Source organism: Gorilla gorilla, chromosome 1 (genome assembly GCF_029281585.2).
Source record: "Gorilla gorilla gorilla isolate KB3781 chromosome 1, NHGRI_mGorGor1-v2.1_pri, whole genome shotgun sequence".
Classification (NCBI taxonomy): Eukaryota; Metazoa; Chordata; class Mammalia; order Primates; family Hominidae; genus Gorilla; species Gorilla gorilla.
The window spans coordinates 161,313,030-161,339,494 of NC_073224.2; the positions used below are offsets into that span (position 1 = coordinate 161,313,030).

General features: G+C 34.8%; 1 protein-coding gene across 2 annotated transcripts; it reads right to left on the reverse strand.

Annotated features, from left to right (window-relative positions):
- IFI44L (interferon induced protein 44 like) lies at positions 1 to 26,465 on the reverse strand. 2 transcript variants are annotated; one of them, XM_055351223.2, is made up of 10 exons: positions 25,815 to 26,180; positions 25,416 to 25,443; positions 18,034 to 18,521; positions 17,425 to 17,473; positions 16,509 to 16,704; positions 10,943 to 11,095; positions 9,229 to 9,400; positions 5,314 to 5,414; positions 4,812 to 4,986; positions 1 to 4,646 (listed from the first exon to the last, which is right to left on the reverse strand). In XM_055351223.2, the coding sequence occupies exons 3-10, from the start codon at positions 18,509 to 18,511 to the stop codon at positions 4,612 to 4,614; spliced, it is 1,359 nt and encodes a 452-aa protein (XP_055207198.2). In that variant the 5' UTR covers positions 18,512 to 18,521; positions 25,416 to 25,443; positions 25,815 to 26,180; the 3' UTR covers positions 1 to 4,611. The 2 variants fall into 2 exon arrangements, with proteins under 2 accessions (XP_055207198.2, XP_004026072.4); XM_004026023.5 differs by lacking the exon at positions 25,416 to 25,443 and having other exon boundaries at positions 25,815 to 26,465.

Genomic DNA, 26,465 nt, shown 5'->3' on the forward strand with positions numbered 1-26,465 from the left:
TTGGACGTATGCTTCTTTGCATTTATTTAAAAAATATGACAGATATTGTCATGGAATGTGCAAAAGAAATCAATTTTTAAAAATGAAAAAATATATTTACACATAATTATTTAGCACAGCTTGTTACTCAACCCCCCCACCTCCACCCCTGTGCCCTCAATTTTTGCAATTTTGCTTACACTGCACTTCCTGTCCTGGAGCCTGAAACAGTCTGAGTCTATTTGTTTGAATTGTATTGAGGAAGGAAGTGGGATTGGGAGGAGGGTACAGCTGAACATTGACTGTACTTCTATATCTATGATCTCACTGGCCCATTTTCTCCAACATCAGAGAAAGATTTTGCAAGGGTTTACAATTGGTATGCAAGCTTTTATCCTCCTTACACTGATGGCAAAAATCAGATCTATTTAATCTACTGTCCTCCACAAATTGGTCCATAGACTCATCAGATTAGGAATGGGATTTGAGGGCTTCCAAATTCCCATGGCTTTTGGTTGCAGGACTCCATGACGACTTTGATCAGCCTTGCCATCTTGTGGGTACCTTAGCATTAGATTGAGTTATGTTGCTAGGAGATGATTATTCATCAGCTGACCATTAAGCATATGGGGCTTACTTGGCTCCCCCTATCAATTTGCGTCAAAATAAATTAATTGTAGAGCTGTCTTGTTTTATGAAAAAGCAATGTGATAGTCTTTAAATTTATCTTTCTAAACAAGACACAAGTTTACACATTACCCAGCACAGTAACCCCTCTTGGTATTGTTGACCTAAAAGGAAGAAGTGTAGGAAAAACTGATATAAGTAGAGAGTTTTTTTGGGCCAAGCATGAGGCTTACAACCCAACTGTATGGAGACAAGTTGTCCTGAACAATACACATTCTTATTAGCAACAGTTATAAGTAGGTTTTCGAAGAAAAAGAAGGGGCAGTTCCTAAGTTATTTACCATGAATTTACATTAAAACAGCATAAGCTATCAATTGGCTATAAATTGCTCTCTGTATCAAATTCCAGGAAAATGAAGATAATGTGCAAGGCAGCTAGTCGGGAACAAAATGACTTTACACAATTGCCCCCAGCTATGGTTGTGGAGGGTCAGTGTGGCACACGGGAAGCAAGACTAAAGGACCATACTTATGTCTCTCTGGGCCTGCATATCTCATAGAACTCAAACTGCTCTATTTTTCTTTTCTCTATATTTTATTGAGGTAGATGGTGGGTGAGTTTGCACAAAGCTACAAATTTCTGTCAGAAACAGTCACTTTCTAATGCAACAACCTAACCTGCCCATTCACACCACAGAGACTCTAGCACTGACATTTCAACTGTCTCCACAACATCACTCTCACTTTAAGATGATATTCTCCCTCCCAACACACTTATAGTTCATCTGCTATACTCCTTAGCACTATTTTTCTAAGAAGAATTTAGTGTCTTTGACTGAGCTGTACATCTTGCTTAACCGTAAAGAATGTAAAGTTTCAAAAATCCTGGATGACCTCTAAAATGTAGCAAAATGATAATTCCCACCACCCCTCAGGGTGGTAGAAAAAGGTCAGGGAAATCCACAAAATGGAAAATATCCTCCCAGACAAAAGATGTTTCCCCCTTTTTGAGGCCTCCTCACCAATATTTCCTAACCTAAATTTCAAATATGTATTTAACTCCGTTTGATGTTTAAGTGTTTCCAAAGCAATATAGAGCCAGAGAATAAGAAGTTGTGGTATCATTTTGCCAATACTGTCCATTTTAGCACAAAAGGGATAACTTAGTGTCAACATTTATGCTCCTAAAGGATGTTGGGTCAAATGAAGTGTTCCTCATTGTTTCTCTCTCTTGATCTCTCCTTCACTCCTTCTCTTCCTTGCAGGATCTCCAACTCCTTCATAAGGGCACTCTGTGTTACCCCTTTAAACAAAATAAAGAAGTCCTACATTCTGCCCAGACTTTTTTCAGGCTCCACCAAAGGGATGGCTGAATTATGGCCCGAAAGTTGGTGAGGATGATGGTGAACCTTCAATCACCTTCAGTCTCCCAACCAACAATGGTCATGGCTTGGTTTCTCCCTGGATTACATGGAGAAAATCATGCCCTACTTTTTGGACCTGTTGCTTCTACATTTGTATGGTAACTGTGAAACCATCCTAATGAACAGCAAACATTAACCACTACATAAAATGTAGACTTTGAATAAAAACACAGCTAAGTACTAACCAGCTTGCCCTTTTTTTTATTATTATTATACTTTAAGTTTTAGGGTACATGTGCACATTGTGCAGGTTAGTTACATGTGTATACATGTGCCATGCTGGTGCGCTGCACCCACTAACTCGTCATCTAGCATTAGGTATATCTCCCAATGCTATCCCTCCCCCCTCCCCCCACCCCACAACAGTCCCCAGAGTGTGATATTCCCCTTCCTGTGTCCATGTGATCTCATTGTTCAATTCCCACCTATGAGTGAGAGAATATGTGGTGTTTGGTTTTTTGTTCTTGCGATAGTTTACTGAGAATGATGGTTTCCCTTTAAGCCAATTCCTTGTAGCTACTTACAGCATGACTGTTAGCTCCTTTCCTTATAGTTTCTTACCGCCTAAAAGTCACATAGATGTGGTCACAAGGCACTAACTTCCCTTAGTTATTTCTATAAGATAACATATGTAACATTAAGAAACATCAAGTTTCTATCTAAAAAGTTTTTCAGATCTTGGAATCCCATGGGTCTGCTGACACCAGTCAGTCTGAAGATCCCCTCCAAGGAACTGACTCAGAAAAAAAAAAAACAAAAAACAAAAAAACCTTCCAGTTTTCATCTCTGTATGTTTCATTTCATTCCCTATACCCCAACAAATCAGCAGCTCCAGACCTTCAGCACCTTACCTGCCTTTCTCTTAAAAATCCTAAACTTAGACTCAGCAGGGAGGTGGATTTGAGGTTTCCTCAACCTTCCTTATTTTTCTGCCATTCAATTATCAAACTTTTTCTCTACTGCAATACCTGCTGTTTTGGTATATTGGTGTGTTACTGTGCAATAAGAACAACTCTGGTGAGCCTAAAATAACTTTTTCTGGTTGCCTCTCTAATTTTGTTCCCAATATCTACTTGTAGGCCTACCTCCTCAATTTCCATGGTTCTCCTATTCCTAGGTCTTTTTTAAAGACTTAATTTCTTCCACTGAATTGTGTCTCCTGAACATTCACTTGAGTACAACTTCACTTGCAGCCTTGCTTTAGGAAATATTCCATAACTGGACATAAGAAACTCTTGCTTTCTTAATATCTATGACTACCCAAAAGATGAGTATAATTCTGACTAAAACTAAATTAGATTGTCAGAATGTGGATAACTATTGAACCAAAGCATATTATTTTGAAGAAGATTAAGAATTTGGAGAAGAGAATTCGGAAGTCTTTAAGGAAAAAAAAAAGTGAAAGCTATCTTTTGGGAATTTTGTTTTTCTTTCTTAATAGTACTAGCTTTCACAGCTAGTAAGAGGACTTCAGAATTATTTGGAGCATAAATATAAGAACTTTCTTACTGATTTGCACCAGTAACCTAAATGGAAGGACACATGGCTAGGATGATTTGGAATTCAATTAATGAAAATCAAGCATGGGTTTGTTAGAAGAGGAATATTTATTTTTTCCCATAGAAATAAAATATAAATTGTTAAAAAAAATTTGGCTCATTTTAATTAATTCAATTACTTAGAGTCATTCATATTTTCATTCAGATATAAATGAAACACTCTTCCTTCTTTATTTTTATTTCCTCTCCCCAGCTTTTCATTCTCTTTCAGTCTTCCTTTCTGTTTTTCGTTTGTTTGTTTTGTTCTATTTTGTTTTTTTGAGCCAGGATCTCACTCTTTCTCCCTGGCTAGAGCGCAGTGGCACAATCTCAGCTCACCGTAGCCTCCACCTCCAAGGCTCAATCAATCATCCTGAGTAACTGGGACTACAGGCACGTGCCATCATACCCAGCTAATTTTTGTGGGGTTTGTTTTGTTCTTTCCTTTTTTTTTTTTTTTTTTTTTTGCAGTGGAGATGGGGTTTCATCATGTTGCCCAGGCTAGTTTTCCTTTCTATATACAGAAAAATTTAAAGTGAATGTGATGTTGGAGAGAGTGGGAAGGAAAAGTAATGTCAAGTATGCTTGCTCGTTACCAGGCACTGTGCTAAGCTCTGTGAATACATAGATAAGTAAAATCCACGCTGTTTCTCAAAGAACTCACAATCTGTTTAAGAAAGCAGATGTCTATACAATAATTTTATAACTATTATTCAATGTGATTAGTACTCACATAGCTCTATATAGAGTGTTATAGAAGAATAAATTAGAGAATATCTCATTTTTCCTCGAGTGGTTTAAAAAGATGTCACAGAAACTGAATTGTAAATGGTACAGAAATAATGGAGGGGTGGTTTGCAGTAGGACCTATCTTAGCCCACCGCTTCTCAGGTTTGGCCTTTGAACTTGAGATATGACTGTTCCAAGGACAGAAGGCAAAATGAACAAAAGCAAAATCTGAAGCAGGCTGTCAATAGAGATTGACTCTCATTGCGGCACACCAGTACAGGCTGGGCCAAATGTCAGAATCAAGGCAACTTATCTCAAATGCAGGGCTGTAACGCTCCCTCAATTGCACCTGAAAATGAAACAAACAAGAGTGGAAATGAAACATATATCCTAATGTAGCTTTCAGGACTAGGGCATGCAGGTGGGCCCCAGTCATCTAATAACTGATGTATAACTTAGGATTTTTCAAAAGGCACCAGTGATCTATGAGAGGGGGAGAAAAGGGCCAGATTACCAGTTTCCTCAAGAGGCAAATCTTCTAAAAAATCATCTGCAGCCCGCAGCATCTGCCTCAGTGCAGAGAGGATCAGAATATCCTTCATGGGGTCCAGTTCGAAATCTGAAGCATAATTTCCAACCATCAAAATATTGGAAATAGGAATGCCTAGCATTTTATGGACATTCATGACCTGTGGAAAGTATATTTAAAAAGTGTAGGTCTTGTATTTAATATTTGAAATTTGACCAATTTTAAATACAATTTAAGAAAGAAACCAAAAAAGCAATGGCTTAATAAGTTATCTTCGGAACATACAATAATTCAGATCATTGCAGTTTTAAAGTGTGATATAAATTTGAATTAATCAAGCAATTGATCCCATTCTTCATTTCCCTGCAAATGCACTCTGTGAGCACATATACACATACACACACACACACACACACACACACACACACACACACGTATGATTGTGATACTATTACAATAATATCTGGTTATGATCAGCATTTTTTACCTGGCTTTGAGAAGTCATAGATCTACTCATGTTTAAAAAGTTGTCTTGAAGAACCTCACTGCAATCATTCACTTTAGTAAGCAAGGCCACATATGCTATACCTATATCAAATAGATAAATCAGTTATTTTATATCATAAATAGCAATGTGTCAACAAGTTATTAAATATGTGTGAAAGCAACTCTATAGGGTGATTTTGAGAGCTGAAGAATGAAATATCCCCAATACATCTCAATATGGAGCCTGAAGCTTTTCTAGAGGAGAAATGATCTTTGATCTTTTTTTTCCAACATGTGACAGCATTTTTCAATGCAACTAAATCCACACTAAATTGCAATCATCTACGATTCCATTCAATGGTTTGTTTTAAATTGGTCAAGGGGAAAAAAGGGGTTGCTGGACTTTGGGGACTAAAAAGAACCACAAGAAAAACAGGAAGTGAGGAGGGTTGTGTATGAGCATTTATGAGAGCAAACTGTACTGATTTCACAGTTCTAATAGGGACCTACTCCTTTCTCCCTCAAACCACAGGGATTGAATTAGTAAATCACATTTGACTTCTAAACAAATCAAAATTCTGCTATGCTAACAACTGCTTATGAGGAAAATATAAGATTAATCTCAAATGCCAGTCAAGGAAGCTCCCAGGACTCTTTTAACAGGGCTTTTAGTACCTTCTTCCTACTAAAATCTTGTGTTTATTTTTTCCATTACTAAATGATTTCCTTTACTACCTTCTCTTCATTCAGGTTTCAGAGGAATAACTAGCAAAGTTGGCCAATTAATACCTAGGTTCTTGTAGAGGGCAGTTCTCAGTTGACACCTATAATTTTTTTCAACCTCTGTTGCAATGTAATTCTTCGGTTTCAAAATTAATACAATGTCCTTTTAGAGGTCCTAAGTCAGCACACTAAGTTGCATTAAGCATTGCCATCCAGCATGCCAAGGACAATGTGTTGCCATACATCCTTGAAAAGTCATTTTAAAACTTAGCATTTCTGTCTTACCCCAAACCCTCCATAATTTTAGAGCTGTTAAGTGCTTATATAAGCTTATATATTTACATTGTGTATATCTAATGTTCACTACTCAGACTTTTTTTAGACAGTTTATTAAGTTCAGATGCAAAACTTATTATCCCCATTTTAGAAGAACAGGAGATAAAGTTCAGAGCAATTAAATTACCTTTCTCGAGGTCAAAGTTTACTACTATTTAAAAACTAGGTTCACTTAAGCAAGACCATGCTCTATACATTAAACTGCATAGCACTTTTCGGAACCTAAATATGTGATCTTTCTACTGATGAAGTAAGCAACGAGGCTTTGGAGTATAAATGCCCCAACAATTCTTTATATTAAAATCTTTTGGAAGTTCAGTGAGAGTACTTCCAGTTCTGGACCAAATGGAGTAGACACACTTTTCCCTCTTCTTTACACTAAATATAGCTAAAATCTCTGGACATTATGCATAAATCAAATATAAAGATTGAAAAGTGCAGAGAATGCAATTTGGCTAGAGGCCTTGAGACCCAAGAAACAATACAGAGATGAGCTCTCTAGGTTTTCTTTTTACTTCATATGTCCCAGATTGGCTTTTGGAGACACTCACAACTGGAAAATACAAATTAGAGCCAGCAAAAAGGAAAAAAAGTAAAGTAAAACCTGTTCCATCTAGTCAAAGCATGAGAAAAAGGACAGTGTAGCAAGACAGAAAACTTTCAGAAAATAGCCACACTACCCCAGTCAAACACCACAGAATTCCCCTTAGCCCTATCCATGGATATGTCCTTCCCTTTCCCAACTTTCACCCTTAGCCAAGGTAGTATCAGAGAAGAAAAAAATGTAGGGAGCCAGGACATTTATACCTGCACTATACTAACAAGGTCCCTCTTGATGGTGTCAAGGGAGGCTACTTGAGGATCCTAGACTTCCACCGAATCAGCAGCAGTGAGGTGCTCTTTTCCCTCTCTGGCAGTGTCAGAGGAGAACAAGTGAGAAGCTGGAACTTTAGCCTTCATTAACCTTCGCTGCAAGGAGGCTTCTAACCCCTGTGATGTCAGGGTGTCCTATATGGGGCACACTAAGAAAGTGCCCTTTCTCCAAGGGTGTCAAACAAGACCTCATGGGAAACCTGTACTTTCCATCTTACCAGTATCAGAATATGTTTGCTAAAACACAAGATGTAAGATCCAGAGTCACAAAATAAAATACCTAAAATATCGAAGATGCAATTAAAAATCATTTGTCACATCAAAACCCAGGAAATTCTCAACTTGAATGAGAAAAGCTAATCAGAAGATCATGACCCTAATTAGATGACAAAGATGTTAGAATTATTTGGCAAGGATTCTAAAGCAACCATCATAAAAATGCTTAAGAACCAAGTAGGAACATGCTTGAAACAAATGAAGGAAGTGGGATGTCTCAGCAAAGAAATAGAAGACCTGAAAAAGAATCAACTTGAAATTTTAGAGCTAAAAAACCATAATACCCAAGATAGGAAAAACAATAGCTATGCTCAAAAGCAGAATGGAGAGGGCAAAGTGATGAACAAGTGAATTCAAAGATATAACAATAGAAATTACCCACTCTGAAAAATAAAGAGCAAATAGATATAAAAAATAAATAAATAAATTGTGAGACTATAACAAAATATCTAGAATTCATGTCCCAGAGTTCCAAAAGGAGAGATGAGAGATGGCAGGGCTGGAAATCATCATAATAATAAGACAACTACAGACTGGGAGAAACTATTCGCAAACAATGTATCTGACAATTGACTCATATTTAGGATTTATAGATCTTTTAACATTCAACTTCTAAAAAATACAAATCATCCAATCAGAAAATAATCAAAAGACGTGAAGAGGCATTTCACTAAACAAGCTATACAGAAGGCAAATAAGCATATGGGAAGATGTTCAATGTCATTAGTCATTAAGCAATGCAAATTAAGACCCTGATGAAATATCAGTATACATCTATTAGAAGAGTTAAGGAATTTTTAATAGCAACAATACCAAATACTAGCAAGAATGCAGAAAAAATAGATCTCTCATGTATTGCTGGTGGGATTGTAAAATGGTACAGTCCCTCTGGAGTATAGTTTGGTGATCTCTTTCAAAGCTAAACATACAGTTACTCTATGACCCAGCATTACATTTCTGGAGATGTACTCCAGAGGAATAAAAACTTATATCCACACAAAACTTGATAGGAGTTTTGTTTGCAATAGCTAAAAACTGGAATATTTTTTGATAGAGCATGGTTAAACTGTGGTATATCTATACCATGGAATACTACACAATTTTTTAAATGAACAGTAAATACATACGTACATCTTGGATGGATGTCAAAGGATATTAGGTTGAGTCAAAAAAGCCAGTCTCAAAAGGTGACATACTGTATGATTCCATTTGTATAACATTCATGAAATGACAAAATTATGGAAATGAAGAAAATATTAGTGGTTGCCAAGAGTTAAGGATGGTGGAGGAATAGTGGGTGCCATGAGGGAAATCTACAAAGTGATGTAATATTTGGTTGCAGTGATGGGTACATAAACTTACACATGTGACAAAATGACATAGAACTATAAACACACATTGTTAACAATAATCAATTTTCTGGTTTCAATCTTCCCTGTCTACCCACATAGGCTTTAGCCCTATCTAAAGCCTCAGGAAAATCACACACGAAAAAAAAATGGTTGGCCAGTCTATTCTTTAAAGACTGAACATTAGGATTTGGGGTCTTTCTTCAGTCATGCCTGTGAATGATCTCTCCCTGCGATGGCCACCACTCCAGGGAAATTGGATGAAAGGTACATGGGAAATCTCTGTACTCTCTTTGCAACTTCCTACAAATCTATAATTATTTCAAAGTAAATTTTTTTATAAGTTCAGTGAGACTCACCACAGTTTAATACTTCTTTGTGAACTTGCTTGACTTTTGCCAACATTTTAGAGGAGAGATTGTCAATAGAGTTGATGTCTAAGACATAAGCCACACAGTGAATCCTGTCCTTCAGAGATGGAGAGGTGATAAAAGTAGAATGCTCAGGTGTAATTGGTTTACGGGAATTAAACTGTTATAAAAACATAAGGTAACATTCAGAATTCAGAGAGCTTCTGTTTAACCCTTAAAGACACAATTAATGCTTCTAATACTGTAACTACTGATCTCCCTCTTTCTCCTCAGCTACTCTTTCCCCAAATTAGCAGCACCCCCTCTTTACTTCCTTTCCTCTGTGAGCATAATGCCATTATATCTCTCTTATAGGAAAAAAAACACTTTATTGCTTTGGTAAAAATGATAATTATCCATTGTAAGTATTGCAGGAAAGTTTAAATAATATTTTTGAAAAGCTAATTTCAAATCCTAGTATCCAGAAACAAACACCATTAACATTTGTTAAATACAATTTAAGACTCCTCCCTAAGCATTTTGCATGCTTAAATGAACTGGATAGAGAGAATAAAAGAAAGAAAAATATGTTGAAAATGCTATTTAAATTAAAAGACTGTAATTTATTTTGATTTTATAGAAGAAAAACAAACTAAAGTGAAATAAAAGAAATACCAAATTTGAAGTTAATGTCTTCTTACCACAAGACAGTAATCTTTCTAAGATTAAGGAAATAGATTATGAAACAATGGTTTGGAAACATGTAGTTATTAAGCTATGTATTTCAATGTTGGACTGAATTGACTGGCTCCCTGCTGTGAAAAATTAGGGTGTTGGTATGCTCCTGATTTCTCCAATGTCTTCGCTCTATCCCTCCTCTCTTTATCTGTGTGTCTCCTTTTCCCTGACTGGATTATGAACTCCTGGAGGGTAAGGATTGTGCTGTTATTGACCTATGTGTTTTCAGTAACTGGCTTAGAGTTTGGCACAAATATGGTTTACAAGAGATGGTTTTTGAATGAATGAATAAATACATAGGTAAGGTTTCCAATTCAGCACAATTGGGAGGTAAAGGAGATTCTTCTTTAGAAATTGAGGCTGATACCCAACACCTAAAAGAAAGGTAACAATCATTGTTGGCTTTTTTGAGAACTTAAACTATATCATCTCGTTTAATCATCTTAGCCACCCTATGAGATAGGCACTATTAATAGCAACATTTCACACCTGAAAAAAAAAAAGACTGAGAGAGAGAAGTGTGTAACTTCCTTACGGGTAAACATCTGTTAGTAGCAGAGCCAAATTTTGAATCTAGGTATTTAGTAGTGAAATCTAAGCATTTACAGTATAAAATGACATTTCAACACAAAATAGTTATTTGTTCCAACATTTTGTCTGTGTAACCCAAAAAGTGCAAGGGATTAAGTGACTATCATTAGTTTACATTATTGTAAAGAGTGATAAAAACACACTATCTCCTTGATCTTTTACTAGAATGCAAATGAGTAGAATCCTGCCTTTTGGCTTTATTTCTCAATGTTACAGAAAAGAACAATAGTCACTGTACTTTTTCATATGAATTCTTATTCATTCAAAGTAGAATAGTGTTGATTGATGTTGAAACCACATTATGGGAGTTGAAATTGCCTTATGTGGTTAAAAATTCAATGAAAAATACTGAAGAAAATGATTTGAAATGTTTTGGATATTGAAGAAATCTTACCTGATATCTGTCTGGCATACAACCTTTTAAGATGTGGGGAATGTCAGCCATGCACAGTCCTGCTCCTTCTGCCCCATCTAGCCCCATAGTGTCACACAACATAAATGGCAGAGATTTTCCATTTTTTCCATCTTTAACAGAATATATCCTATACTGTTAAAAAAATACATTAAGTGTAAAGGTTCATTCATCACCCAGCATTCAAGACATGACAAGAAGAAGAAAAGAGATTGGTTAATATTTGAACACCATGGTCCTCAAACAGTTTGGTCTCAGGACCCCTTTAGACTCTTAAAAGTTATTGAGAATCCCAAAGATCTGTTGTTTATGTGGGTTATATCTATGGATATTTAAAATATTGGAAATTACAACTGAAAAAAATGTAAATATTCCTTTTAAATTAAAAAAGAAAATTCTATGTAATTTATCATGTAAAACGTGTGTGTGTATATACATATATACACATACACACACACACACACACACATATATATATATAATGGTATGTTTTGACTCCTTGCTTTTTATATTTTGTGTATCTACTATCAGTATTTGTTTTGTGGTTAACCATGATGCTTACAAAAAATAAACATATTTATAACTGGTTATTTTAAGTTAATAACAGCTCCACTTACAGAGAAAAAAAAAAACTCCACATTTTTACTCCACTCCTCCCCACAGTTTGCACCATTGATACCACAATTTACATCTTTCCATATTGCACGTCCTTTAACAAAATCTTATAGCTATTATTATTTAAGCAGTTTTGTCTTTTAAACATCGCCATCATTATAGTATGAGTATTCTGAATTTTACTGTAGTTTTACCAGTGAGTTTTATACTTTCAGATATTTTTATATTACTTATTAGCATCCTTTTCTTTCAGCTTGAAAAACTCGCTTTAACATTCTTGTAAGACAGGTATAATTGTAATGAACTCCCTCAGCTTTTGTTCATCCAGGAAAATCTTTATCTATCCTTTATTTCTGAAGCACAGCTTTACTGGGTATAATATTCTCAATTGGATGGGTTTGTTTGTTTCTTTGTTTTTTCTTTTAGCACTTTGAATATTTCATCCTACTCTCTTGGCCTATAGAGTTTCTGCTAAGTCTGCTGCTAGTCATATTAAAACTTTCTAATATGTTATTTGCTTTTTTATCTTCCAGTTTTCAGAATCCTCTCTTTGTCTTTGATATTTTGCAGTTTGATTTTAATACATCTTGGGTTAATCTTCTTTGGATTAAATCTGACTGGGGACTTTTCTCTCAGTTTTACCTGGATATTTACACCATCCTCCAGGTTTTAAAAGTTTTTGCTACTATTTATTTACTTAAGATTTCTATTACTTTTAATTTCTTGTCTCCTTTCCCCCCTGTAACTTGAATATTTGTCCTTTTGATGATGTTTCATAAATCCCACAAGCTTTCTTCCTTCCTCTTCATTCTGTTTTTTTATTCTCTATCTATATTTTCAAATAAACTACCTTTAAGTTCACAGACTCTTCTACTTGATCAATTCTGCTGTTGATGCTCTCTATTTCATTTCTCATTTCACCCATTGTATTTTTCATCTCTGAAATTTGTTTCATTTTTTATAATTATTACAACCTTTCTATTAAATTTCTTATTCTGATCACTCATCATTTTTCTCATTTTGTTAAATTGTTTCTCTGTATTCTCTTGAAGTTTGCTGTGCTTCCTTAAAATAATTATTTTGAATTCTTCGGGTGGTTCATACGTCTCCATTTCTTTAGGATCGGCCAGTGGCACATTATTTTCTCTCTTTAGTGACGTCATGTTACCCTGATTGCTTTTGACTTTTGTGACAATGTGTCAATGTATAAACATCTCTGGAAGTAGGTACTTATTCCAATCTTTGCAGATTGCCTTTGTCTGGAAAAGTCCTTCAACAATCAGCCTATCCAAAAATTCTGGGCAGGCTGCCTTGCATAGTCCCAAAGCCTGGGACCACTGTGACTGGTGCAGCACTGAGGCATGCGTAAAGCTCAGGGCGGCATCCGTGTCACTAACTGCTGTTCAGAGGTTGGGCCACTAATAACCCATCCATGGTGTGGTCCAGGGACTGAGTCCACCATGCAAGCTTGAAGCCTAGGGCCACATGGTCTCACTTGGCACCAGCATGGGGCTAGAGGCTCAGCCGTCAAATAACAGCCTAAAGTCTGGGGCCATGAGGTTCTATCCAGTGCTGGATTTTACTGCAGTAGGCCTGATATTGGAGTCCAGGCAAAGTCCTGTGCTGACTTCCCTCTTTTCCCCAAAGCAGATGACAGTTCTCTCCACACTATGCTCCCTGGGGTTGAGGGGGGTGATGCAGATAACGTAAAACTATCTTTCCTACCCTCTTCAATGTATCTTTTGTTATTATTGTGCTAGAACTAGGTACAGTAATCTTTCACCTGGTTTTCTGAGGTGATATTTTGTGTGCTAATAGTTATTCAAATCGATGTTTCAATGGAGGAATGATTGCTGGAGAGACCTATGTGACCATCTTGCTCTGCCCCTCCTCCTCTTAAATGTTGTTTTAATCATTAAAAATTCAATTATAAACCTGTCACATGTTCATCAAATAACATTTTTTACTTGAAAAGCATTTTTTTAAAAATTTACAGAAAACAGAAATCATTGGTTTATTAGTAAAATTCTCTTTAATGTCTGGATTAAAGAATATAACTGTAATCTCATATGTGGCTCCAATTCAATCTCTTGATATGTTGTTTTAATTGAAGTATGTGAAGAAAATATGGCCTCTCACATGTATGTATAATATGAAAAGGAGGTAATATTTCACTGTATAGCTTTCAGGTAATTGTGAATATTCCTCAACGTAATATAGCAAAGCTCAACAAGTAATAACTTCTTAAAGGTTAGTTGCAATGTGGAATCTGTGACATTTTTATATGCCGCCACATTAAATCCATTGGTTTGTCTTATACTTTGAATATATCCTTTACTCATGCATGATTTTTTAACCTAATTTATTGATCATCTTAAAACATTCGTTCACTGGGTTATCCAGATCTTCCTAATGTTGACACATTTCATCATGCAATATTAAAACATCACATTTGTTAATACCACCATTAATTTCATTGGATAAGTCTTTAAGTGTTGAAAAGCTGTCAGGCTCAGAATAGTGGATACAGGTTTCTCAAAGTTTGATTTTTCTCAAAAGCTCAAATTTTGTTATTGGCAACAAACACTGTCAGTTTTTGTTTTTGTTCTTGATTAGTAGGGTCACTTGAGCATTTGCATTAAGATATCTGCCAAATATCCAAGTATGAATGAGTAAGTCTGTTCTGTCCAGTAAAAATGATGTCACATTTAAAAAAAGTTCAGTTAACAACTCAGCTGCTCCAGTGCTTTTTCTAAAGACAACTGCCAATTTTCAATATGCATTAGAAGTACTTTATGAGCACTTCCCATTTTATCACACTGAATACCAAAATGATGTGTATTCCAAAGTGGAGTTTAAATAAAACCAGTAACTGTTACTATTCATCAAGGAGTAAAACTGGCATTTTTTTTCCTGTAAGTGCAGTAATTGGGAGAAATACAGTGACTACTAGTAGTGTTTGGTGCCACCGTTTGATTCATACTAATGTGCCAACAGGTAAAACTATGCTGTGTAATTAATTCAAGTGTCAATACACTAGAAAAGACAAAAAAAACTTAGAATAATTCTAAAAATAGTTTTGAACACAGAGATACCCTTAAAATGTCTCCGGGAACCCAAGGGGTCCACAAATTTCACTTTGAGAATCACAACAGAACTTTCTTTCCTAGATAAACACATTCAATCTTATTGCAAAGATATTTTCTAGAACAATTCTGAAAGTATTTTATTTGATGGTCAGATATACATTCAACATACACAAAAAAATATGGACTATTTGGGAAGATTGCAAAGAAAAGGATTTCTCAGAGACACTTTAATTACAATTTTTCCATCTGTGGTGCTGGCAAGGGTGTAGTATCACTCAAACCAGAAGGGAGAGAACCGTCTATCACCTATTGTAATCTGTAATAAAATCAAAAGCTCTCATTGGGCCATGAAACACAGAGGCGTAATCCCACTGAAGATTTTTATCTAGGAGAATAGGACTTACCAGTGCCTCAACATGAAAGAAATTGTACTAAGCACTAGAGTTAAAGTACATTGTAAAATTTCAGGAACACCAATATGCAGCTTCATAGTTTCCTTACCCATTAATTTGCTTTCTTTACAACTTCAATTATTCAAAGGAAAGGGTCTTTTAAGCAATAAAATATTCAATTTCCCTCATAAAAGTCTGCCCTATATTTCTTCAATTTAAATAACATTTGCATTTCATTGGAGTTCAGTATCTACATCTTCTCTTAAAATAAGACCTTTGGAATTTAAAACTTAAAAGGAAGAAAGAGAAATTTTGTCCTGAGTAGTATCTCTATTATAGCATATATCACAATGAATGATACAGATTTATTATCTGCATTGGTCTCTGAGATATCTGGGTAATGGGACCAAGCATTATTTGTATTTAGGTCTCTATGTCTGAATAAATATTTAGCAAACAGAAACATTTCAATCAATGCCTAATTAATTTAATTTGTGCTGCCGTACCTTGCCACGGCTTCTGAGACTACACTAATATATTAAAATAAAGCCACTCAAGAGCACAGTATCTGGCCAACATCAACAAATAAGATGTGATTCTTGAAAGTCCTAGAAAATTCTTCCAGTTATTGAATGTGACACAAAAGCTAAAATGAACCATTACTGTCTTATTATGCTGTCTTATGCTAAATTTTGCATTGATAATACACAGCATATTCCCTAACAAGTGACAATATTAATTTGTGGTAATCGTTAAAAAAGCCTGATTCTAAAATTTTCTATTCTTTCCCTTTATTATTTTTTGTTTGATTGCATGTGCATGATAACATTGAAAAGCACAAACCAGAAAGAATTTTCTAGACAAGTGCTGCATCATAATTTGTAGTTCTTTAGAGCAACAATTAAGAAATCTATATTACTATTTATTTCCTTATGTATATCTTTTTGTAAGTAAGATAGTTTTTGTAAGATTTACACTTCAAGTTCTCCTTCAAAGTTGACCCACCAAAGTGAATTGCTATTTTGCTTTTCATGACCATGTCTTAGAGAATGGTCTCATGTAATTAAAAAAAAATTACCTTACATAATTCTCATTATTTTATTACAAAAAAAGAAAAACATTTTAAACCAGGTAAAATCATGTAGTACATGAGTAAAATGAACATCATATATAATGGTCAAAGATTCTCATAGGGTTTTTAATTTTTTGTTGTTTTTTATACAAATACTAAAAAGTATTCTTTATATAACTGCTTCTTCCATCCATAAAATTTGAAAGCTTCTCTGTATAATATAGCACAATGGAGGTGGTTCTGATCAAAATTTTACTCCTATTTTCCATTTCATTTAGCATTTAATTGTATATTAGGATTGCCCTAAGAGAAAAAGGCAAAGACATAAGCAATATAATAATTGTAATCTATAAAATAAAATCCTCAGGGAAATAACTTACCCGCTCGGTTATGCTGGTGATATCAGACCCCACTACGGCTTGGCCAGTCATATGGCCATGAAAAATAGACTTGACTGAATTGAAAAAACTGGACTTTCCAGACCCAATTGGACCCACCAAAAGAATACGAATTTCTGAAACCAAGTCTGCATAGGGCTTGTAGTCTCTGATGTCTGCTAGAAGCCTATTTCTGTGCCTGTTAAAATATAGTGGTTAAATACAGCATCAGAACAGCCAATAAAGAATACCATAAAGAACATCGCAAGTCACCTAGAGCTTCTTTCTCTTCCCTGAGAAGGGTATTTTTTCAATACTTAATTATTATTTTGATAATGAGATCTTCTATAATATGATTTGAAATATCTAAAGTTATACATTTTGTGCTTAAAGAAAATGCATTATTTTATATCTGACTAAAGTTAAATATTAACCTGCAACCAAACCATTTTTCAACTATTAGTCTTAGATCACATGAATGTAATAAGAAATATCAGTGACATTGAACATAAATTATTATTTTCACTAAAAGTACATTAAGGAGAAATCAAAACAAAATATATGCAATGTAGCTATCTATAAATTTAAAAAGAAAGTTTGTTTTTGACATTTACTGAGGATTCTCAAAAGCTGTTTCTCAAGGAAAGGATTCAGAGAAATTACCTAAAATGGTTATCCAGACCCTACCTGGAAAATTTTGCTCTAAAGTGGAAATGAAGTCAAATTGGTCAATGTCATCAGGTGGATATTTAAAGTTTCATAGTTAGTAGTGCTTTTGTTATTTTATGTCAATAACATTATAACTCTTTTTTAATCATTCCAGTGGCATGATTTTTATCTTTACCACATATTTGTCAGCAGTCTTTATACAATTGGTCTAAATAAAATGATTAATAGATAGCCCAAGAATCCAACTTACTCTCTGGCTTTAATTATCCTGTTTATGTTGTCTAGGTTATCCTTAATTCCTATAGGAAATAAACATAGCATAATAAATTTTTAAAACTTGTCTGGTTAAATGTGGCCAAGTCTACTTTTGAAATAAGACATTGAGTTTTCTTGCATACCCCAAGGCTGAGCTGCTCAGTTAGGAGTCAGAGTTGGCAACATAATGAGAGGAAGAGGAGGAAAAATTATCCTCTCTGCACATTAACTTGCTCTGGAAGCTCTCACATAATTACACCTAGAAGTTCTAAGGGTCATATAAGGGTCTGATCTTTGGGTCATAAGTCAAAACAGAGCAGCTCTGATGATAAGATCTCTCTCTCTCCACATCCCCATCTCCTTTGTCATCTCTATCTCTGCACATATATTTCTCAACTTGCTTTGCTCAAAGCAGCCTATACGTTCTGGATAAAAACCTCATAATCCTTATGTTCCCCATGTTTCATTTCAGAATTTATCAAAGAGTATGGCATGAATCTAACTGTTCCTTTCACTTTCCTTGCTCTTGTAGATCAATTATTACCTACCGAACACAAGGATTAGAACCATAATGTGAGATGTAGGATTATCTAATTTTACGTACCTTCAACTCGAAAAACTTCACATTCCAAATACTGACGGTGGCCATAAAACTTTAGTTTCAAGTTTCTTGTTATCATTTTATCTAGATAAATTTTATTATCTCGACATATAATGAAAATATCCGTTTTCGATAAACGACACACCAGTTGCTCATCAATAATTTTTGGTGCTGTATTTAAGAGTAAAGTTTCTATTTCAGTGGCGTCATTTTTCTTTTGAAGTGAAAACCATAGGGAATCATTTGGCTCTGTAGAACTTTCACGTAAATTAATATAATTTCCAAGCATAAAGGCTACAATCATATTGTAATCAATGTAAGCCATTGTTATAGTACATCCCTGACGGCTGCATCTTTCAACCATATCTTCAATGCTACCTCCATGAACACTAGACTTATAGAGAAGACTCAAAGAAGCATTTCCAAGCAGCTTGCGCAGATGATTTTCATCATTCCATGTCAATCTTGTTGTCACTTCCATTGTTCTATATCTAATGGAAAAACAATTATAGGTTGAGAAGTTTATATAATATAGTAGCTTATAGCTTAGGTTTCCACTTCTGCTTTCAGTGAGTTCTTTATCCACTGACTCAATTAAAACACATTGTTTGGTTAAGGCAAAAAATATAGCAAAAATATAGAAATGGCACAATCATGTTAGATATAAAAATATATAATTTAGAAAGGAAAAGTCATTAAAATTTTTAAATCAATTGACAAACTTCAGAAAGTTGAATAAAGGAAAAATAAATCTCAATAAGAGTCAGCAAATTTTTTCATAATGAACAAGATAGTAAATATTTTAGCCTTTGTAGGCCATATGGTCTCTTCCACAATTACTCAACTTTTTCCACTGTAATACAAAAGAAGTCATAGATAATATGTAAACAAGAGAGCATGACTGTGTTCCAACAAAATTTCCTTTAAAAAAGTATATGGCTGGAACAGAGGTCATCATCGTCATATCACATTCATCATTTGCCAACGTATGAATTAGAAAATGGAGCCTAGGAATTCATGCAAAAAAAAGCACATAAAGAAATTGAAATATGAAAGGAGTTAACAGCTATAGAAGTCTTACAGCAGCATACTAGACTATTGGTCATTACAAGAATTATTTCAATGAAAAAAACTTGAAAAGCAGAATAAACTATAAAAATACATGTGTTACAAAGCTCTAAAGAGCAAACAAGGCAGTTAAGACATATAGCTATTGGCAAAGATTTGGAGAAGTTAATAAAGAGAGATAAGCTAGGCATTTGGGAGCACATTTCTGACGTGTATCTGTCAAATTCAGAAAAGGCACTTGAGATGCTGAAAAGTTAAGCAAAGCGTTTGCTAGATTCATAGAGTTAGGGAGATAAAAATCATACTTTGGAGTGCGATAAGGAGAGCACCTTGGAAACCTTTCCCTTAGGCTACAGTTTGGGATTCTAAAGAGCTACAGAGAAAACCAAAAACCATATGCTCTCACTTATAAGTTGGAGCTAAGCTATGAGTACACAAAGGCATACAGACTGATATGATGGACTTTAGAGACTCAGAAAGGAGAGGATGGAAGAGGAGCTAGGGATTTAAAAAAGCTACATATTAGATACAATGTACACTACTTGTGTGATGGATGCACTAAAATCTCAGAATTCACCACTATATAATTCATCCATGTAAAAAAAAAACCACTTATACTCCAAATGCTGTTGAAATAAAATTTAAAAAAAAAATTAAGAAAAGAGGTACAGGGAAGAAGTATGAACTGGAAGCAGACAGAGTTAATTTCATACTCAGTATTCTCAGTCCTTGATTGAATTAAGGTAAATGAGAATTGCTAGTGTCCATAGCTGCACAGCAGAAACAAAATAAATCTTGTCTGGATGAAAACAACATTCTTCCAGCTTCAAAATATCTCTATGATTTTTTAAATATTCAGTGACTGTCATTCATCATAAACACATTCATGTTTGGAGGTAAATGAAACAACATGATAGAAAACCAAGAGGAAAAAGCACACACTAGAAACAAACACATACTTATACTGGAGTTACCCATAGAGATTTTTAAATTACTATGTTTAATATGTTCAAACAGCTAAAAGGTAAGATTGAATGATTTACAGTAAAATGAATACAATAAGAAGTCAAAAAGAGATTCGATATGTAAAAATATATATCTGAAATTAATAATTAAATGAATACATTTAACTGCAAGGTAGGCATAAAGAATTAGAAGAAAATTTACCAACTGAAGTATTGAGACAAAAAGAGAATAAAAAGAGAAAAGGGCAAAAGGGATTAAAGGATACAGTAAAATTAGTTAAGATATATGAACCAGAAAACAAGAATAAAAGAAAAAGAATATAGAAGAGATATTCTACAAACCTTAAAAAGCAAGCAAGTCTCAAAAATTTTCAAAGTACTATAATATTGAACAGACAGTATACGCCAGAATTTTTTAACAAGAAGATAACTAGTAGATCCCCTCATACATTGGAAAATAAAAAATATAATTTGAAATAATCCATTATTCACATAAGAAATCATAATGAAATTTAATTAAATGATAAAAGATACTTGTTAAAACTTATACAATGAAGATAAAATGTTACAAAAATCATATAAGTTTAAACATATGTATTAGAAATGGAGAAAGGCTGAAAATTAATTATATAGACTTTCACTTCAAAAAGTCAGAAAAAATTCCAATTAAACTCAAAGTAAGTAGAAAGAAATAAACAATAAAAATAAAAGCAAGAAATAATGGACAGAAATATTAATGGACAAATCAAGTATACAATAGAGAAGATTAACAAAACCAAAACCCAGTTTTCAAAAGGATTAACAAAATTTGTAAAACACTGCTGACACTGATAAAGGGAAAAAAGGGAAAGAATGTCCTAAAATCAAAAACGTAAGAGAAAACATCAGTCCAGATGCAGTAAATGATAAACGATAAAATGGTCTGAAGATAAACAACTTTGTAAAATTAAATTTGAGAATAAGTGGACAAATTTCTAGAAAAATACAACTTACCAAAGCTGACATAAAAGTAAATACAAAATTTGACTATCTCATAGCTATTTTTAAAAACTAAATTCATAATTAATTTAAGACTTCCCCAAGAAAACTCAAGGATCAGAGTCTAGCTGCTGAATTCTACCAAATTTTGAAGAATAAATAATACACAATCTTACACATGTTCTTCCAGAGAATAACTTAGATACCGAAACCTGTTAATGGCGTTATAAGCAAGAAAAATTACAGGCCAATCTCTTTTATAAATATAGATGGAATGATCCTCAGCAAAATATTAGCAAACCAAAATAAAAAGGAAAGAAAGAAAGAAGGATAATACTGAGTCAAAGCATGTCATGACAAAATACAACAGCATGCTGTCTCCAAGAACTCACTTAGACTTAAGAACACACATAGGATGAAAATCAAGTGATAATAAGGGTACCTTTGCAAACGGTAACCGCAAGAACCGCAAGATAACCCGCAAGGGGTGTGTGTCCTTATCCCACACAAAATAGACATTAAATCAAAACCTGTCATAAGAGGCTATGAAGGACATCATATAATAAGAAAAGGGTCAATTCTCCAGAAAAATATAACCGTTATAAATATATGTTCATCCAACATCAGAGCACCTAAATAAATGAAGCAAACACTGAAAGAATTGAAGGGAGAAACAGCAACACAATAAGAGAAGGAGATTTTGATAGCCCACTTTCAATACTTTATCCATTATAAAATATCCAAACAGAAGATCAATAGGAAAACAGAAAACTTGAACACTATAGTCCCAATGGACCTAATAGGCATATACAGGGCATTCCACCCAGCAACAACAAAATACACATTATTCTCACGTGTATTATAGGAGCGTTCTCCAGGATAGATTACATGTTAGGTCAAAAAACAAGTCTTAACAAATTTAAGAAGATTGAAACCATATCAAGTGTCTTTCCTCGTAACCATGTAATGAAACTAGAAATCAATATCAGAAAATCTAGAAAATTAACAAGGATGTGAGAATTAAACTACATCCTCTGGAATAAGCAGTGGATCAAAAAGAAATCAAAAGGGAAATTTAAAAATATCTTGAGACCAGGCGTGGTGACTCACACCTGTAAACCCAGTACTTTGGGAGGCCGAGTTGGGTGGAACACTTGAGGTCATGAGTCTGAGATCAGCCTGCGGAAAAGCCCTGTCTCTAACAAAAATACAAAAATACAAAAATTGGGTGTGGTGGTGTGCACCTGTAGTCCCAGCTACTCAGAAGGCTGAAGTAGGAGAATCGCTTGAACCTGGGAGGCAGAGATTGCACCACTGCACTCCAGCCTGGGTGACAGAGAGAGACTCCATCTCAAAAAAAGAAAAGAAAGGAAAAAAAGAAAATACAAGAAATGTTGAGGCAAATGAAGATACAAACACATTTTAGATTAGCATTTGAATTAGTAAACTGCATAAAAAAGATCCAACATGAGCTGACATCATCCAATCCATTGAGGGCCCAAATAGAGCAAAAAGGCAGAGGAAGTGCAAATTCTCTATTCTTGAGCTGGAGTATCCATCTTCTTCTGCTCTCAGATATCTGAGCTCCTGGTTCTCAAACATTCGGATTCTGGGACTTACACCTCCAGCTCTCTCAGTTCCCACAGTTCCCAGGACTTTGAATTCAGACTGGGACTTCCACCACTGGCTCCACCAGTTCTCAGGCATTTGGATTCAGACTGAACTACACCACCAGCTTTCCTGGCTTTACATCTGGCAGGCGGCAGATAGTGAGACTTCTCGGCCTCCAACACCACGTGAGCCACCTCCCATAACACATTTCCTTAGTTTTTTTGTTTTTTTTTTTTTTTATGTTGGTTCAGTTTCTCTGAAGAACGCTGACTAATACAAATTGGTCATATCAACAGATACAGAAAAGACATTTGATAAAACCCAAGTCCTTCCATGATTAAAAAAAAAAAACACTTAAACCAGGAGTAGAAGGAAATTACCTCAACATAGTAAATCCATGTATAAAAAGTTCATAGTTAACATCATATTCAGCAATGAAAAACTGAGAGCTTTTCCTCTAAGATCAGGTACAAGACAAGATTACCCACTTTTACCACTTCTATTCAACATAATACTGAATGTCCTAGCCAGAACAAGTAGGCCAAAATAAAAAAGAAAGTGAAAAAGGAAAAGGTACCTGAATTATAAAGGAAGTATAATCATCTCTGCTCACAGATGATATTATCTTATATGTGGAAAACCCTGAAGCATCTACCGATAAAGTAATAGTATTAACTAATTTAGTGTGCTATTTATCTATTGCTGCATAGCAATTTCTCATACGTTTAGAGACTTAAAACAACACACATTTATAGTCTCACAGTTTCTCTGGGTCAGAAATCCAGTTTGGTTCTCTGCTTCAGAATTTTTCGTGAGGCAGTTATCAAAGTGCGAGCCGCAGCTGCAGACTCTTCTGAATGTTTAACGGGAGAAGGACAGGCTTCCAAGCTCCTATGGTTGTTAGCAGAATTCAGTTCCTTATGGTTGTAGATATGAGAACTCCATTTCTTGCTAGCTAATGATCAGAGGTTATCCTCAGTTCTCAGTTAGTTATTGGCCTGAAGTCACCCTTAGTTCCTTGCCAAATGGGCCTCCCCAACATGACCACTTACTTCATTGAAACCAGCAAGGGAGAGAATCTCCTAGCATAGCAGACATTATAATCTTAACATATCACATTTGCCAAATTCTATTTGTTACCGTTAAGTCACAGTTTCCATCCACAGACAAGGGGGGATTATACACGGACATGAGTATTAAAAAAAAAATAGGACAGGGACAATTAGGAGCTATTTTAGAGTCTGTACACCACATTGTAAAAGATAGCTGAATACAATCAATATGTTAAATATTGTTCAGTATGGTCAATATGTTAAAATTCCTTCTAGTGTCTCTCAGGTTTATCACAGCAGCCTTTCTATTGTGAATTTCTATTAACAATAGAAAAGATATGGAATCAACCTAACTGTCCATAAGTGGATGGATAAAGAAAATGTGGTATATTACACAATGGAATACTATTTAGCTATAAAAACAGTAAAATCATGTCATTTGCAGCAACATGGATGGAACTGGAGAATATTAAGTGAAATAACCTAGGCACAGGAAATATCACACGTTCTCACTCATCATTTTAGATCAGCTAAAAATGTTGATCTTATAAATGTGGATAGTATAATGATAAATACTGGAGGCCAGGAAGGGTGGGTGGGTGTCTAGGAGGGAGAGATGAAGAGATGTAGGTTAATGAGTACAAATATACAGTTAAATAGAAGGTAGAAGTTCTATTAGTCAACAACAAAGTAGAGTGACTATGGTCAAAAGCAATGTATTGTCTATTTCAAAGTAGCTAGAAGACTTGGGTTGTTCCCAGCACATGGAAATAATAAATACTCAAAGCAATGGAAACCACAAATACCCTGACTTGATCATTACACATTCTAAGTGCATCACCAAATATCACCTGTACCCCATAAATGTGTAATGTATTATGTATCAATAAAATTAATATAAGTATATTAATTTTTTAAGTTATTGTGTAAAACCATTTTTGCTGGTATATAAAAACAGAAGTAATTTTAACAAATTATACTAGAGATCATATTTAGATAAATATATACACACATACAGAAAACCATAAAAACAATTATGACAATAATTTATACCAAAGTCTAGATAATGTTGCCCTCTGGAAATAAAAAGAAAGGTAAAGAGTATAGGAGAGGCTAGGTGTGGTGGCTCACACCTGTAATCCCAGCACTTTGGGAGGCTGAGGCTGGCAGATCACTTGAGGTCAGGAGTTCAAGACCAGCCTGGCCAATATGGTGAAACCTCGTCTCTACTAAAAATACAAAAATTAGCCAGGCATGCTGGTGCACGCCTGTAATCCCAGGTACTTGGGAGGCTGAGGCACAAGAATCCCTTGAACCCAGGAGGCTGAGGTTGCAGTGAGCCGACATCGAGACACTGCTCTCCAGCCTGCGCAGTAGAGTGAAACTCCGTCTCATAAGAAAACAATATATAGTAGAGAGTCATAGATTTCTTCAACTTTATTTGTAATGCTTTTGTATTTAAGTAAAAGAAAACTATTCTAATTTAAAAAGCAAATCATTTTTAAAATTGGATAAAACTATATCAGATTACAGTATGGTTCATTTATACTCTCTAGTTATCTGTGTGTGAAATTTTCATTAAAATAAAAGACAAATGAAAGAGCAAAGTATTAGCAGCAATTGCACTCTGAAACTCCTTTTTAGAAAAAAAGAAAGCAAGCTTTTTTCTTCACACACAGCTAGCAAAATTGGATGGCAAGAAGTCACTTACCTGTGATGTTCTCACTCACATGTGGAAGCTTAAAATAAAAGTTGATTTCACGGAGGCAGAGAGTAGCATGGTGGTTACCAGAGGTTGGGAAAGTCAGAGGAAGGAGATGATGAAAAGAGGTTGGTTAATGGTTACAAAAATACAGCTACATAGAAGGAACAAGTTCTTGTGTTCATAGCACAACAGGGTAACTATAGTTAACAATAATTTATTGTCTATTTTGAAATAGCTAGAAGAGAAAATTTGGAATGTTCCAAATACAAAGAAATGATAAACGGTTGAGATGATGGATTTCCCAATGATCCTGATTTGATCATTACATTGTATGCTTTTATCAAAATATCACACATACCCCATAAATACGTACAAATACTATGTTTCAATTAAAAAGTCGCTTACCTGTTTCTAAGGGTTAGATCAGGCTTAAATTGAGGATTAACTGTTCTGTCTGATTTATCGAGCAGCCACGGTTTGGAGACAGAAAGTTCTTAAGAGATCTGTGGCTTCAGAGACTCTAGGAAAGAAAGAAAACTGAAACTCAAAGCAGCAAAAAAACTCAGCTGGCAGCATGCCAACTGCCACTAACTTTCTTTTTCCTCACTAGGAAGAGAAAGAAAGAAACCTGAAACTCAAAGCAGCAAAAAAACTCAGCTGGCAGCATGCCAACTGCCACTATCTTTTTCCTCACTAGGAAGAGAAAGAAAGAAAAAAAAAATCTTGCTGAGCACATAAAAACTATCACTGGTCCCCTTGTAGCCCATATGTAGGCAGGCATGAAATGATAACTACCAAGAAGAAACTGCAGTAAAGCTAATAGTTAACATTTATTGTGCGTTTTTCTACTTCCCTCGTTTGTCCTACGTTTATTAATTGGAATTTAGAGTTGTACGTGGCACTGTGTAACTGCATACCTTTTCCTAATTTCTCCTCAGAACAACTGCGTACAGTAAACACTATGACTATCCCTATTTCTTAAAGTACAAAAAAAAAATAATTTAGCTGATAGAATCGTGGAGCTGGATGCTGTTCAAAGCCAAGCCTGTCTGCACT